At 38.2% G+C, this 16,271-nt stretch overlaps 1 protein-coding gene across 18 annotated transcripts in view; it reads left to right on the plus strand.

Annotated features, from left to right (window-relative positions):
* The window catches only part of MICAL3 (microtubule associated monooxygenase, calponin and LIM domain containing 3), a 161,994-nt gene that overhangs the window by 53,923 nt on the left and 91,800 nt on the right, over window positions 1–16,271 (plus strand). For all 18 annotated transcript variants that reach the window (XM_040593961.1, XM_040593978.1, XM_040593960.1 and 15 more), the window contains 12 exons: window positions 4,515–4,722; window positions 6,268–6,384; window positions 7,085–7,186; window positions 7,750–7,905; window positions 8,464–8,564; window positions 9,243–9,500; window positions 10,095–10,210; window positions 11,486–11,612; window positions 12,094–12,187; window positions 13,319–13,466; window positions 14,746–14,942; window positions 15,847–15,959. In XM_040593961.1, the coding sequence (XP_040449895.1) occupies window positions 4,515–4,722; window positions 6,268–6,384; window positions 7,085–7,186; window positions 7,750–7,905; window positions 8,464–8,564; window positions 9,243–9,500; window positions 10,095–10,210; window positions 11,486–11,612; window positions 12,094–12,187; window positions 13,319–13,466; window positions 14,746–14,942; window positions 15,847–15,959 (1,737 nt within the window). The remainder of the gene's footprint in view (window positions 1–4,514; window positions 4,723–6,267; window positions 6,385–7,084; window positions 7,187–7,749; window positions 7,906–8,463; window positions 8,565–9,242; window positions 9,501–10,094; window positions 10,211–11,485; window positions 11,613–12,093; window positions 12,188–13,318; window positions 13,467–14,745; window positions 14,943–15,846; window positions 15,960–16,271) is intronic.

Below are 16,271 nucleotides of genomic sequence, written 5' to 3' on the forward strand. Positions count from 1 at the left end.
AGTAACAGACTAAAAGTGATTTTTGCATCTGGGCTCTGAATATATATCTTAGTGGGCAAGACTGTATTTGTTAACCTTGAAGGAAAGGTTGCTTCGACAGCAGAGGTGTAACATGAAAGAGGAGATTTAATGGAAGAATATGTGTGTGACTTGGATATTGCTTGATTATGAGGATATACAAAAAAATAGATAGGAGTGGACATTAACATCCAGCTATGAAAGACATTCGGGAAATTGATTGTGACACTTACCTAGAAGGGAAGTGGTGAGGTGAGTTAAGGGTGTTGGAGCTCCATTTTATCATGTTGGGCTTGAACTGAAAACGAGGCAGCCATGAGGAGATGTCAGAAAGGTAGAGACTTCAGCTTAGACAAAAAGTAGTCAACTCTGAGCTGGAAAAGTTCTGTGAATCTGCAGCACTGAAAAGCTGATTGAGCCAGTGACTGTGAATGAGGTGATACAAAGGCACGTTGTAGAGGAAGATGGTAAAGAGGTGAAGGGTGAAGCCTGTGGGAAGTTTGTGGTGAGAGGTGTGGGAGAAGTGAGGGAAGTCCTTCAGTTAGTGCTCTGAAAGAATAGCTGAAGACATAGAGGAGTACTGAGTCTTAAAATAAATCAGAAAAGGACACGCTTTGAAGAAACACATGTAGCCAGCGGTCTATAAAACATCTCTTAAAGTGCAGTTGAAAACTGAGTAAAAGAGGTAAAGCATACTGGGAGTGATCTTTGACTAAAGAGATTGCTAGAGAATTTGTCTAGTCCAAAAGCTTGGCCTATTTTGCGCACCAAAGCCAAGGCAGAGAGAGTGTAGGATGGAAATGGAGAAATGAGATCAGGGGAGGGGTTGTAGAAGTGGCATGCAGTGATCATGGAGATGAGGTAATGGTGAGATAAACAGACTTATGGGGTCATGTGTGATTCTCTTGTCATTTAATGATGAGAGAGAAACCTCAGAACTTGCTGGTGGTGGTGGTGGTGGTGGGAATAATTGCAGGGGACATGTCAATGACAATGCTGAATTGGTCTCTGTTAGAGGAATGGGAAGATTTATTCTGTAGCTTCTCTCCTGTGTGGGTGACGAGGAGGAGAGAGAGAGTAAAGGAAAAGAGGAAGAGGAGTGGAGGCAAGACAGAGAGGAATTTGCCAGTCTTGCTAAGAAGCTGTTGGTGAGATGCTGTATAGGAACACAAGTGAAAAGGTGGATGGTGAATAAATTAAAGGTGGCACCCTGCCTCTGCCCCAGTGCAGAAACATTTAGGACTGTGGATTTGGGATTCATGCCATTTTGAGTAGTGAAATTAGTACCTGAAAGGAAGTGAAATCTAGTTAATTTTTTTGTTGTTGTTCATGTGTCTTAAAGAATATATATACCTGTGATGATAAATTTTTTTTGTATGCCTTTACATATAAACTTTGTTGAAATTTTTAATGTAAATAAATGATAAATATGTGTTCTTTTAATATTTCTTTATGCTTGTGTTAATTACTTGTTTCCTATCCTAACAGTATCTGCCATTAAATGTTTATATCTAATTCCTAAGAGGTAATTGTAACTATTCAAAGTAGCAGCCTTTTGAGAAGTGAATCATATCTGATTTTATGTTTCCCGTCTCACTTAGTTTTGTATTCTTAGTGTTTAATGTAATTTGCAAACCACTGATTAAAAAATACAGAAATTTAAGTGAGCATGTGGCATGATAGAATGTGAAATAAAGATTAGGGTTTTACCCATTTTATCAGAACAGTCATTTCTTTAGGAAGCTCAGCTTCTATACACTTGAACATATACAAGTTTTGAAGTTCTCATCCTCTGTAGCATAGTTTTTACTTGCCCATTTAAAAAATGGTCAGGGATGAAGTGCCATGGCTAGGGTTCGGCAGTTAGTGCATCACATGGCCAGCATCCAAGTTAGCCAGAATTCAGATAACCAGTGTTCGTGAACGCGAGACTTGGATGGGATGGGTTGTTCAAATGTAAATAGTTGAAAATGGTGCTCTTTCTTCATTCGTTACACAGAGAATACAGAATTGCAATTTGCATTTAATATTCCATTATCATAGTGGTATTACTGAAAACTTAGCATAATCTCTGAAAGATCTTGAGCAAGAAGTGTTTCTGAGTGGTGAGACAGCTTCAGTGCATGGAGCTGCAGCAGTTATTGGAGTCATTGAGGGGAAAGGGAATAAGGAACAACAGCTGCCTTGATTTTCTTGGCTGTACTTGGCATCTCATGTAGTTACTGCTGCCTGTGAGAGTATCAGGATGTAGGTTTCCATGAGAGATGTGAAACTGGAAGAAGCGTTAGAGGTGGAAAAGGGAGCAGAATTTTCTTCTGTTTTTAACTGCTTAAAACTCACTGTGTTCTGTAACAACATAATTTAATGTGTTTGTGATGGTAAAAAACAATAACAAAAAAACTTTTGACCATGAATTACTTGACTGTCATATATTTTACATCCAGAACATCTAGAGTCTTAAACATAACCTAGATGTTGTTAAACACATCCTTGTTTGAGGGCAGGGTGGAAGGTTGTAGAGAAAAAAAAAATTTTTACACTTCTTCTGTGAGAAAATTACAGGCAATTAATTTATAAGTTGATTATGTAGACCTGAGTTTGAATAGTCTGATTTTAGTACAATTCCTTTGTTGTTGTGTACTCCATCATAACTATTTTAATGTGGGGAATGTTATCAAAGAATAAGTCACCCAACTCAGTGTGGTCATGTTGCTTATTGAAGCCAGTCACTTTGAAGATTGTAGCTGCCATATGGGCAAAATTATTACCTGGATAAATATGATATGCTCATCAAATTTTCTTGAAAGTTGAAAAAGTGAGTGGTGTTTGAGAGTTATACTTACCTGCAAAGAAGAGAGTATTACACTGGAGGAATATATTAGAGCCTAATTGATTATTGCTTGTAGCGAATGACAAGTTGGACAATACAGAAGTCTGTTTAGGAATTTAATAGCTCAGTGGTTGGGCTTGCCTTTTGACCCACATGCCTTCAGGTTCCTGAAGCTACTAAAGCAGTGCTGTTATTCTTCCTGTTCCACTAGACTTGGGTCTCTGCCCTCAGAGTTGTGTGACCTCTTACCTTACACAGTAGTCTTACTTCAAATTTGTATGTCAGTTGTTACCTCGTCACTGCTGTAACTTGTACTGTTGTATTCATTGTTCAGGCTTTATATTTGCAGTTTTACATTATTTACAGGGTTTATGCTCCAGTGAACAACTGGTGAATAAGTGGCAACCTGTAAAAACTGGCATAAGGGGATGACCAACAAACAGAGAGCTTTGCTTTGGGATATGCTGTTTATCAGAAGGTTGGGTTCTGGTTAAGTTTTAGCATACTTAAGAATTTCTCAGAGCGCTTTGTTGTCCAGCCGTAAGGGTATGTAAGGAGCTGGAAAATACATGGCAGCAGCAGTCAGCACTGTAGCAAAGTCTTTATTCTGTGGGTCTAGTTTATACTCAATAGAAATCAAAGTACAAAAATGATATGACAGAGCGGACCATGTACTATATTCCTGTGAAGGCACAAACTCATGCCAGCTTCCTTTGTGGACTTCAGTTTCTGTGGGTAAGAAATGCCAACTGGCTATCTTGGCTTTTTAATCTTAAAAGAACTGGTCTTGCTGTATTATTTCTCAGAAAGTATTTCCAACACTTAAGTATGCGCGTATTTTACATTCTCAAGTTGTTTATTAGCCTCTGATAGTGTTTGTGAGTAGAGTTGAAAAAGATATGAGAAGATGAAAGACCTTTGATATGACAAAGGGTAGGCCGGAGAAAACATACTGTGATAAAAATAGTCTAGTCGCACAAAGTTTGTATTTACATTATGTTTACTTTCCTGAAGTTTCCTTTACTGCAATAGTAGAAGCACCAGCATAGGCATGTTAGAATGCTCTGACTTGACTACTGTCTGTGCTACTTTAGATGATGATGTTTATAAAAACGCTAGCATCTCATGTATTTATCTGCAGTAGCTATTGCTATGCTACTCAGTCATGATGAGGAATCTTTAATGTTACTGAAGATTTTCTCAAGAAAGGCCAGCTCAGGCTTTGGAAGATGAGAGGAAAACTTGTCATCACCTTTTTTTTTTTTTTTTTTTTTCTTTTAAGAAAAAATTCAATGAATTGAATTGAATGGGGGAGGGAGAAGCCTTCAGAAATACTGCTGTTCTCCAGGTGCTTACATAGCTTGGAGTGTACACCTTGGTAGCTTATCTTAAAACAAGGGTTGCAAACAGGCAGTTTACTTGCCTGCTCCTCCAAACTTTTCACTGCTCTGTGATATGCTTTATTTTCAGGTTGCAGTTACTGCTTTAATGTTACCAGTTGCAGAACATGGAAGGTAACAATAGAAAGACTGATCTGAAATTTCAGCTTATCTTGCAGACAAAGAGCACTTACTCCTAAGAGCCATGGGATGCTTTGGAAACTGCAGTAAAAATATCTTATTTCCTTCTAGGACTGTAAAGTTACTCTGTGCTGGTTGTTTTGCAGTGTCTGATAATTGGGGCTGGACCCTGTGGCCTTCGTACAGCCATCGACCTGTCATTCCTGGGAGCCAAGGTGGTGGTCATAGAAAAGAGGGATGCCTTTTCCCGCAATAATGTGCTGCATTTGTGGCCATTCACCATACATGACTTGAGGGGTCTTGGCGCCAAAAAGTTTTATGGCAAATTCTGTGCGGGATCCATAGACCATATCAGTAAGTACAGCCGCTGCTGGACACAGCAGCACTCATTCTTTACAGGGGAAATGTAGGCAAGGGCACGGGGTAGCTCGTTAAAACACAGCCTACACCAGTCACTGCTTTCAAGTCTTTATTGTATGATTCAGCATTATGTTTGCATCATGCATTTCAGCCTAGACCTTGATGTGAAATACATACATCGCCATGAGATTATTACACATACAATATATATCTATCATCTTTTATACCCTTCCAAGGCATATCTTTTTCCTGTGCTGAAAAGTACATTTAGGATTCAAAGCCTTTTATTTTATTTTATGATTTGATGGATAATACTCCGTTTTTTGCTGTTACATTCCTGCAGCTGCCACATTATTCTGTTCCTCTTGAGCATTGAAAACATCTTGTAAAAAAGAAAAATTACTGGATCTTTTGAATATTCTTGTGAATGTTGATCTAGAAAAAGGAGGAACAATTTTGGCTTTGTTAATTTTTGGAAGAGTGATGAAGTTATTTTCAAGAATACTGTCAGCCTATGAATAATAGAGGTTTACATATTAAAATTGAGAATAATTTTGATGATTCTCAAATTCTGAGAAATCAGTCTCCTTTGAAAGCTGAATGCTTTGGTGGAGCAGGAGTTATTATTTTTCAGGTTTTCTTTTTATTTTTTCCAAAAAATGTACTGAACATGGCACAACCAGGTTTTGCCCACCAGTCTGTGTTCTCCACTGGAAGCGGAAAGCAGCACAGACTAGTAGATAAGAATTGGCTTCTTGTCCAAAGCAAAAACTGCTGCTTTTTTTTTTTTTTTTTTTTTTTTTTGGCAAGGAATGGTTGAACTGGATGCTTTTTGGAACGTCAGTCTTGCAGATTGCTTTTTCCTTTCCAATGCCTTGTCGTTTTTATTCTTTCAGTATGCTTTTTCCCTTCCAATTCCTTGTCATTTTTATTGTTTCAGTACTTTATACATGTTGTCTTCTTTTGTATCTCATCACAGCTGAAATGTAGTGTTTAGATGGATCATTTTTTCATTTCAGTGTCTAAAATATGACAGTAGCATATCTTCCTTCAAATTAATAACAGTTTGCACTTATTTTCATGCCCCCTACCTACATTAACTGAAGAGGAAAGAGGTGGTGAGGAACTTACTATGCCCTCACTAACCCAGAGGTGTTAGGATGAAGGTGCAGTTCAGTATCAACAGCTAAGCTGATCAAATGGCTAGTTGCCATCTGTGACAGAAGTGCAGTCCCGCTCGTGCTCTCTCCCCTCCCACTCCTGCAGTACATGTTCTAGTTGTTTCCCTTGTTGCCGATTTGGGGACTGAAGCATTCTTACATTTTATTCTTTGAAAAGGCTGGTGTTTCAGCTATATAGAAGTTTCGTGGCATGCTGTGATATGACACACCAGTGCTGCCTGCATGAAATGCTGGGAACACAGTGGGAAAAAGAAAGTAGCGCTGGCCTTTAAATCAGTTTATCAGTAATACCAGAGATGCATTGGCACTTGTGCTCTTTTCTTTTTCTTTTATTTCATTATCATCTGCTTTTTTGCAGGTATCCGTCAGCTCCAGCTTATCCTTTTGAAGGTTGCCTTGATCTTGGGAATAGAGATCCATGTCAATGTGGAATTTCAGGGGCTTGTTTACCCTCCAGAGGATCAGGAGAATGAAAGCAAGTAGCATTGAAATGGGTTGTAGAGAAAGGGGAAGTTATGGTAGGATGCACAGACTCCTACTCCATAATCCTGTTTATGACTCTTAAGTCCTTTCCTCATGCTCCATTAATAAGAGTAATTATTAATACGCTTTCACTTGAATTTTTAGTAGGATTTATTTTTTCTAGCAACAAATCCAAATTAGTTACTATACGAAACAAAATCACCTGAAGTACTACAGAGAAATAGACCAAAACACAGTAGATCGTAATTGCTCCTAGAATATTTAAAGCTATTACACTTAGAAGATACCTTTTTAAAACAACTCCTTTCTTTGCATTCACTGAGGATATTTGTATCAATGAATGATCCTTATGCTTTTTGTGTCTTTGTGAAACCTGTTCTCTGATTGCCATGGGAGATGGTGGCTTACTTGTTTTTTGACATCCTATTAGTTTGAATAGGCACTAGAGAAGCTATAAAGGTTGTAGTGATCCTTAAAGGCAATAGGGTTTTTTTACCAGAGCTGTCTCTGCCTCTGATTCACACAGACTGGCTGTGCAAGTCAGCCATAGCTCTGTCAACAATATAGCTGTCCTGCAGTGTATCTTTACCAACTACGTGACAAAGGGATTATGGACAGTAAGAAGTAGTTTTATGTATTTGTTCTGTTATGAGCACTGTTTATATTGTCATTAACTTGGAGTTTATCAACAGGAATAGGTTGGCGTGCATTGGTCCACCCAAAAACCCATCCGGTATCTGAGTATGAATTTGAAGTAATCATTGGAGGGGATGGCAGGAGGAACACCTTAGAAGGTAACGTGTCCATAATTCGCTTTCAAATAGAAAGTATTCTTAAACTAGTTAGAACAAAAATGGCTTTTAACATCCCAATCAAAATCTGGAAAGACATTTGACTAGTGAAAGGGAGATTAAAAGTCCATGTAAAAAATTCATTTGTATCAAAGACACATGGGTTGTCTTTTCCCACTTCTGTCCACTAGCAAAGGAATTAGATGTTTTAACCTGGATAATTTTTCCTACATTTTTTCTTCAGTTGAGTACTATTATAGCTCTTACTTTTGGGAACAGGAATTGAAGTGTTGAATATTACTCTGTATAGCAGAGAATTCTATCTTAACTTTTTTGTTGCAAGTTGCGATTTTTGGAAAAGAGGTAAGAAAGAGAAGGGGAGCTTTTTCCCTAAACAAACTTCTATTTTTCTGGTGAAGCAATTGTTGCATCCTCTGTGGAGGAGTTTGTAATTCATCAGATCCATTCACTGTTTTTATTTTGTGAGGGCACCGGTCCATAACGTGCTGAGCCTTCTCTTTAGATATGCTCTATTTTTCAGTGTTACTACTTCATCTTTCCCATAGGGTTTCGCCGAAAAGAGTTCCGTGGAAAACTAGCAATTGCTATCACAGCAAACTTCATCAATCGTAACACCACAGCTGAAGCCAAAGTAGAAGAGATCAGCGGTGTGGCCTTCATATTCAACCAGAAGTTCTTCCAGGATCTACGAGAAGCCACAGGTTTGCCAGCAATTACCAGATTTCCAGTTAAAACTATTTGTCTTTGTTGCTACAACTTTGTAACTCAGGTGTCATGTTTAATGAGTAAATGAACATCTTGTGCAAGGAAGTCAGTCATTGCTGTCTCTGAAATCTGACTTCCTCATTCTTACAGCTGTTCTGTACAGCTGTACAAAGCAGATATGTATCATGCAGATGCACGTCATTTTTGTTAAGAAGTGGAGAACTTCCCTGACAGTTTTCAGGAAATCTGAGCCCTAAATAGGAAAAGTTTGAATGCTGAGTTTAGCTTCTTGCACTCCACATCTGAATGCAAACCTTAGAATAATGATAAATGTATTTTTTTAAAAGAGGTAGCTGTATGCAGGTGAAATGTGCTCTTTGTGGTTTTGTTGAAGATTCAGATTCTTCAAAGTCATGGAAGAAAGCTGCTTGGCATTCTCTCTCTAAGGCTTTCTAACCGTGTAATTTCAATTTGCTTTCTTCTAATAGAGCTCTTGTGTCACATGTAACATGTAACTTGTTCCTTCACTACCATGTCTTTTGTTCCGCCACAAGGTATTGACTTGGAGAACATTGTCTACTACAAAGATGATACACACTACTTTGTCATGACTGCCAAAAAACAGAGCTTGCTGGAAAAAGGAGTGATACGGCATGTGGGTATTAACTTTTCCTATATTCTCTATAAACTAAGATTTTTGGGACAACTTGCTTTTAGTATGCTGAAAGAAGGGAAACAACGCTCTTCTTCCACCATGTAATGTTTTTACATAGGTGTGTTTTAGAACACAACTCTATGCAGTTAATGCCCTTCTGAAGTATTTTGAGCCACCAGAAGTGTGTTACAAGACCTATCCTCTCCAAATTTGTATCCATTTGTAGCTTTGGGGGTTTTGTTCCTGTTAGGGTGAAATATACTTAAAGAACATTTGATAGTTTAGTTGAGTTTCCCTCATTTTATGGCAATGAAAAAGTGGGGAGTGAAGAAAGTATTTACCTACCTCTTATTCCGACAGAAGCTGATTTAAAAGTAGTTTGGCCACATATGAATAAATAAGGAGTCTTGTGCCTTTTGTCTGAAGTTTGTGAAGAGAAATACTCAGAAATTTCTTAGCCCTTTCACAGTCAGGAATGCTAGTAGGACATGATTAATGTTTGCAATAAGAGATTTACAAATCTTTTCTTGGGAAGCATAAACACAGAAAAGAACGAAAGAAATTAGAGGGCAGACCTGTATCAGAGGATTTGTCAGAATTTTAGTGCCAGCTGTTGTATACAACACTCTTAAACCTGTGTATTTCACTATTTCACTTTTACTTTTCTGGTTTTGGCAGGATTTTGCTGACACAGAGTTATTACTCTCACGGGAGAATGTAGACCAGGAGGCTCTGCTAAATTATGCCAGAGAAGCAGCTGACTTCTCAACTAATCAGCAGCTACCATCACTGGACTTTGCCATCAATCACTATGGTCAGCCAGATGTGGCCATGTTTGACTTCACGTGCATGTATGCGTCAGAGAATGCAGCCCTGGTGCGAGAGCAGAACGGCCACCAGTTACTTGTGGCACTGGTTGGGGACAGTCTTCTAGAGGTTTGTGTTTTAAACTTATCATGTGAAAGCAGTGAAATGAAGCATAAGCACAAGCCATTGCACCCATCACTGAAATATGTGCTGCCTATAAGAGAGGTACTATAAGGAAAGATACTGTTTATTATACGATAAAGTGGGAGGTTTGAATGAAGAGTAGGAGTGTTGGGAAAACAGAATATTTAAGATGGTAGTGATCTTCTTAAGAAAATGTGTGCAGAGATTTTTCTGAAGTTGTGTCTATTCCATCTGCTTCTTATTGGGACAGTTAGGCTCTCTACAGAACCTACTGTAGGCCTGTTACTAATTAGCATTTTGTAATGGGTTATAAAGGACAATCTTGAAGAGGAGCTGTTAAGGCACTCCAGGCTATGAATTGTTGTTGGAAATAGAGGAAACATGGGCTTTGGGGGAACTCGGGGGCAATTCACCATACAACTGGCTTCCTCTAGCCCAGCGGGCATAGAGCTTTAAGCTAATTACTGAGCTATAATTTCCCAGCAGATTACCATCTGAATGTATTTTTGATATTTGCTTAAAATTTTCCCTAACGGATGCTTTTTCTTTCTCTGCTTTTTTTGTCAACTATAATATTAGCCATTTTGGCCAATGGGAACTGGAATAGCCAGGGGATTTTTGGCTGCAATGGACTCTGCTTGGATGGTACGAAGCTGGTCACTCGGAGCTAGTCCTTTGGAAGTTCTTGCAGAGAGGTACTAGAGAAAACTAATACTCTTTCTGTTCTAATCTAATCCTCCAACATCTCATCATCCATTCCAGTTTATTCTAGTACAAATATGTAGACAGAATGGGAGGTACAGATTCTCACTGTTTCGAAAGGGTGCTTGTGGGTATAATTCAGTTGAAGAAAAAAAAAAAATGTACTAAGGAGCTGATAAATTGAAGTATATTCATAGAGGAATAAGAAGTGTTGCAGCTGTTCTTGGTTGATTAGATCAAGAATACTTTATTTTTTTCTTTTTTGCTTCTTGGCATTGCATGGAGAAAGTGAGCCTGACTTACTGTCACCAGCCTTGCTATAGCAAACCAGATGAAGATGTATGTGCCTTTAAAGTACTAGAGACAAAAATTCTTGCCATCCCCTATTACCTTGTAAATATCTTTCATGATTTCCTTTTAAAGGAAGCTATGACCTGCTTTTATTTCATGTTGTCCTAAATTGGTTGCTTCGTTTCATATAAGCCAAACAACGTCTTGTGTCTCTTTGGATTATTGAGTTCCTGATGGTTTTGTCATCTTTGATTGAGTGTTGCTTTGGTGCACAAGGTGATTTCTTAGGGATCAGGACTTGGGTAGTTAAATGATTCAGTAAGTAAAAGCAACAGCTAGTAGAAGCTGTTTTAAACTTAAGCAACTGCAGCTTCTGACCGTCAGGAACCGTAGCATAATTTTTAAAATTGTATAAATGGCACAATGGGGATATTTTAATTTCCGTTTGTCTGAATTTAAAAAAACGGTGAGGATAGTGATCCTGCAGTTGGAGCCAGACTTCCATCACCTTTCCATTAGACATTTGCAGACGGTGGTAAGATCTTCCCTGAGCCTTCTCTTCTGCATGCTGAGCAAACCCAGTTCCCTTTGCCTTTTCTCACAGGCCAAGTGCTCCAGTCCCGTTGGTGGCCCTCTTCCTGAGGCGCTCCACTGTCACAGTGTCTGTTGCACTGGGGAACCCTTTCAGTTATGCTTAATGTACTGTTTTCTTTCCTCCTTTTGATCCTGGAGTTGAATTAAATTTCAGGCTTTAATACACTGAATCTTAGCTATTCAATGTCTGAAGTGGTTAGATTTCTAATCTGAATGTTTATCTCTCCAGAATTTACTTAGCAGTGTTAGTAATGATGCGTGTCTTCAAAAAAAACCCGACAAACCTAACAAAAACAAACACAAAATCCCCAAATCACCACAAAACCTAAAACAAAGAAACCAACCAAAACAAAACTCAAAACTTTTATTTTTATTTTCCCAAGGGAAAGCATTTATAGGCTACTGCCTCAGACCACCCCTGAGAATGTGAGTAAAAACTTCAGCCATTACAGCATTGATCCTGCCACCCGGTATCCCAATATCAATGTCAACTTCTTGCGACCACAGCAGGTAACTGGACAAATGGTGCTTCTGAATGCTTGCAGTCTGCGTTGTCTTTCCTTAGATGAAGCTATGCTCATGTTTTGTGAACAGATAGGGACTTGATGTGGCGGTATAACATGGAAGCAGAGAAAAGCAAATACATGAATCAAGAGTAGACTTCTGCACTTTAACAAATTCCTTTTTAGGAGTTTTTGATTTTGATTGTTTTAACCGTGCTGTAACGATACATGAAATCTATACATTTGTTTGTGTGTGCGTATGCAGGTTTTCCTTGTGGTAATCTAGTATAGCAGTCTGTTACTGCAATTTGGTATCCGCTGAGCAGCAGCAGTCTGCTGTTTAGCACTGACAAAGTGATACTTGTTCCAGGGTTCTTGGGCTAGATATTTTTGCTACATAATTACTTCCTTCTTGAGCCTTGCGATGGCTCCTTCCTGTCCTCTGACTCTTTCTGTATGTAATTTTTAGGTTTTTTGTGTCATTTTAGGTACGCCATTTATATAACACAGGAGACTTGAAAGACATTCACCTGGAAATAGAGAACTTTGTGAACTCCAGGACACCAAAGCTGACTCGGAATGGTAGGCTTGGCTACTGTTTATTCTGGAGCTGGATCAGTGCAGGAACCATAGAGCATCAGGGTTGCAGAGTATTATTTAGCTATTCTCTTTTGGTTTAGAAAATGTATCCAGCAATTGCTTCATCAACAGTCTGATTTTTCCAATTTTTTGTTTCCATTAACATGTAAATACATTTTTGTTTGCCTAATTTCCCTTGCTTTATAATGCTGTTAAATTTCTGAGCATATTTACTTAAACAAACATATGTTTTCACCTCCTTTGTCCTATAACACTGTCTTTACAGTGCAGAAACCTAGCCTGAATTTACTCTAACTGTAAACTCAGAATTCTTACAAACAGAAGGTATTTCTTGTGCAGTCTTTCATGCTTTCCTTTACTTAATTTCATCTCTTAGCTTAACCAAATGAAACCTCACTTTGCTTGCATTGTTGTGAAAGTTAGATGCCTTGTGATAAGCACTTCTGTATCTGTCTACTCGTCCTGTACCCTGAGGGTTATGTTGAACTTTTCCTTTTGCATACCTTGCTTTTGGATGTCCAGATAGTGTTTGGGGAATCTTAGAATGGGCTTTGCTGCTAAGCCTCCCTTTCAGTGCTGAATAGCTATGTAGTCTTTTGATTTGTTCTTTGCCCTGCAACCATGTCCCTTTAGGCTGTAATCTCATCAGATCTTGCAGTAAGGCAAGGTCAAAATAGGTCAGTGCTTTTAAAGGAAAGCTTTCAAGAGAAAAGAAAAAGTTGCAGAAGTACATTTGTAGTTCTTCCATTAGAAGTAGTGTATCTGGGCTTTAGAGAGCACTGTGCTACTGCATACCCTTTTGATCATATTTAACAAGCCTTTGTGGCTGTTTCATAATTCCTGGGGCTCTTTTACAAGGGGTAGGGTGACTTAGCTAATTACTTTTTAGCAAAATAAAAATCCTTTCTTGGATCTAAAATAGATAACGATAGTCTTTTTTTTTTTTTTTAAAAAAAAGAATTCTCTCCTCTATTGTCCATTGTTAGGAGGCTGTTGTTTACATGAAGGTTTTATTTGTTGATTCATGGATTTTATGTTGTGTTTGGAATTCGTGAAAGAGTCATCATGCCTTTCTACTTAAAAATGATTTTTTTTTTTATTTTTTTTTTTTAGAGTCTGTAGCTCGCTCTAGTAAATTGCTTAATTGGTGCCAGAGGCAGACTGATGGATATGCTGGTGTTAATGTGACAGATCTCACGATGTCATGGAAAAGTGGCCTAGCTTTGTGTGCCATTATCCACAGATACCGTCCAGACTTAATGTGAGTAACTGACTGTTTTGAATGACTGGGAAGGGCAGGATGTTAGTGATATTTGGAAGTAATGGTGTGGAGACTGAGGCAATGCACTTGTGACTTATGGAGAAATGGATTGTAATGAATTCAATTAAACTTGATAGAAGCTAATGTACAGTGATTCACCAACAGAGTGGAAGGTCATAATAGCTTGATGAATATGAAGGTAAATGTGTTGTCATTTTCCCTTCTGGATAATTTGACAGAATTAAGCTTCAGATTGGTACTGACTGGAAAGCATTATTGACTGACAGCTCTTTTCTCTGTGAAGTTAGTCAGGCATAGTTCATAGCTTCGGTTATTCTTGTGAACAAGTCTGTACATAGCCCTTTATAAATCTCCTGTTTAACAGTAACTCTTTAAAAGACTTTTAGGCTGCTCTTTTTAGAAGTAGTGACCCACAGTCTAAATAGAGATGTTGATACTGTTTGTACACTAATACGCTGATTGGATGAATGAGAGAGGCATTCTCTTGCGTGTTATCTTGGGTAAAACAGTGCCCAGATTCTAGAATAGGAAAACACTGGCTGGAAGAAATAACAGTAGCAAAGACTCTGGTGCTTCAATTGAAATCTGAAACGTCTTTAACTTCCCAAAGGGACATTAGAAAAAGCAAATGCTAGAGCTGTATTTAAAAGACATAATCCAGTGTAAAGCATGCTGAAAAGGTATATGGTTATTCCTTTCCATGTGCACTGAATTACTTCTCTATTGGAGTCCTCAAGTTAACCTGAACTACTCTGTGTAATAGCTATATAGCTTGTGGAGCGTTCAAATAGCTTTTGAAGTGGTTTATATAACTCTTCACAAGCTATAGCTTTTTATACAGCTTTTATGTAGTTCTACAAGTTTTGGAAAAAGCCAGCAGAACTAAAATATGGATCAGTCAAGAAAAGAGGGGACAGAAGTGAAGACCTAGTTTAGTTCCAAGCACACAAAAGATTTTATGTAGGGGAAAACAGTACAGTCTTCCAGCAAAGGAGGAAGTTAAGTTGTATTTCAGAGGATAATAAAGTTTTTAAAAAGAAAAATCTGGGTTTGGAGGAGGAGCAAAAAATGAAAAAAGAATACGTTTGGGCCAAAGTTTACCATAATTAAGTAGCATCAGTTCTGCAGGACAAAAAGGCTGCTGGCAAATAAATTTGAGATTTCAGAGGGGGGAAAAAAAAGCAGATGGATCCCGGTGTTCTTTCAGAAGACTGGTTTCTACTTGATTCAGTGCATGCCCTCTTTCTTCCCTTTGCAGAGACTTCGATTCTTTGGATGAGCACAATGTGGAGAAGAACAACCAGCTGGCCTTTGACATTGCTGAAAAAGAGTTTGGAATATCTCCCATTATGACTGGAAAGGAAATGGCATCTGTTGGAGAGCCAGATAAACTGTCGATGGTGATGTACCTCACACAGTTCTACGAGATGTTCAAAGACACCATCCCCTCTAGTGGTAAGGAGTTTGGGGCATGTCTGTCAGAGTTAAAGATGGCTTCAAGGTGTATGTGTGTGTTTCAGTTATCTTCATGCTTCTTCTGCATGAGCTCATACTAGTCACTCAATAACTTTACATTACAAAAACTTGGCTTCTTAGTGGTGCTGATGAAGACCATCAGGAGCAAAAAAAAAGGAGTTAATACAAAGTAATTTCCACAAAATTCTGAACTCACTTCAGTAGTAATAGATAACTTTTCTGCTTTCTTGCTATTATTAGAGATTCATCTGTCTTAGCTAATATGAGATGCCTTGCTAGTAGTTGTTTAGTAAGTAATTTCAAAACCCTGGCCCAGTTTTATACCTATTTACCACCCGTGAATGGTGAAACTAACTTCAGGCCAATGAGGAATGAAAGGTCTTTGATTAGAACTGAAAGATGTAATTGCCTAACACAAATCTGTATGGCCTGCCTTGAAGTATTAATAATGTTATTACAGTTTTTTTTTATTACTGATGATCTTAATTCAAATCTCTCATTCTGGTGGGGTGGGAAAAAAGTGTGTTTAATAGCTTTTTAAAAATACAGTATGTATTATTTCCAAACCTCTACTCTGAACTCTTCTTAAGAATACTGGTGGTCATGATGCTCTTTAAATATGAAAGTAACTAGAGGAAACAAACACAGTATTCATTCTGGGTTGTTGTAAGCCTTGAAAGAAGAATTCATTTTGGCAAAATGGAAAAACAGAGTAGCTGAGAAAAGTATTAATTGTGGACATTACAATCACTTTGTACAGAGAATTTTAAGAAAAAATATTATATTAAAAAAATCAGTGAGCCCCTTCGGTTGAGTATTTAATAATAGCACCACAGAAAAAAAATTATTGGCGTTCCCTTGTCCTACCTGTTTTTACTAACAGATAGTCTGGACCTGAATGCAGAAGAAAAAGCTGCCCTAATTGCCAGTACCAAATCGCCTATCTCTTTTCTCAGTAAACTGGGACAAAGCATCTCTCGGAAGCGCACTCCAAAGGTAACCATACCACACTCTGGGTAACACTTGTGTCTGTTAGGCAGCTGTCCAAGTAGGTGGTGCTAAAAGTGCATGTGCAAGTGTGTATCTGCTACGTATTTACAAGAGACCATATGTTCATCAGCTCTTGCTATGGGACAATACATGACTTTTATAACTGCAGCATTACATCCATAATATATACTCTCAATCAGTGGGATAGTTCAGCCTTAAAATCCTAGTCTTGTGGTATTATTTGGAGATATATTTTTATTGGAACATAACTAGTTATTCAGTTCCCAGTTAGTTGAAAGTGTTGTAGAATGTCCAATT

The sequence above is a fragment of the Falco naumanni genome, chromosome 5 (assembly GCF_017639655.2).
Source record: "Falco naumanni isolate bFalNau1 chromosome 5, bFalNau1.pat, whole genome shotgun sequence".
Classification (NCBI taxonomy): domain Eukaryota; kingdom Metazoa; phylum Chordata; class Aves; order Falconiformes; family Falconidae; genus Falco; species Falco naumanni.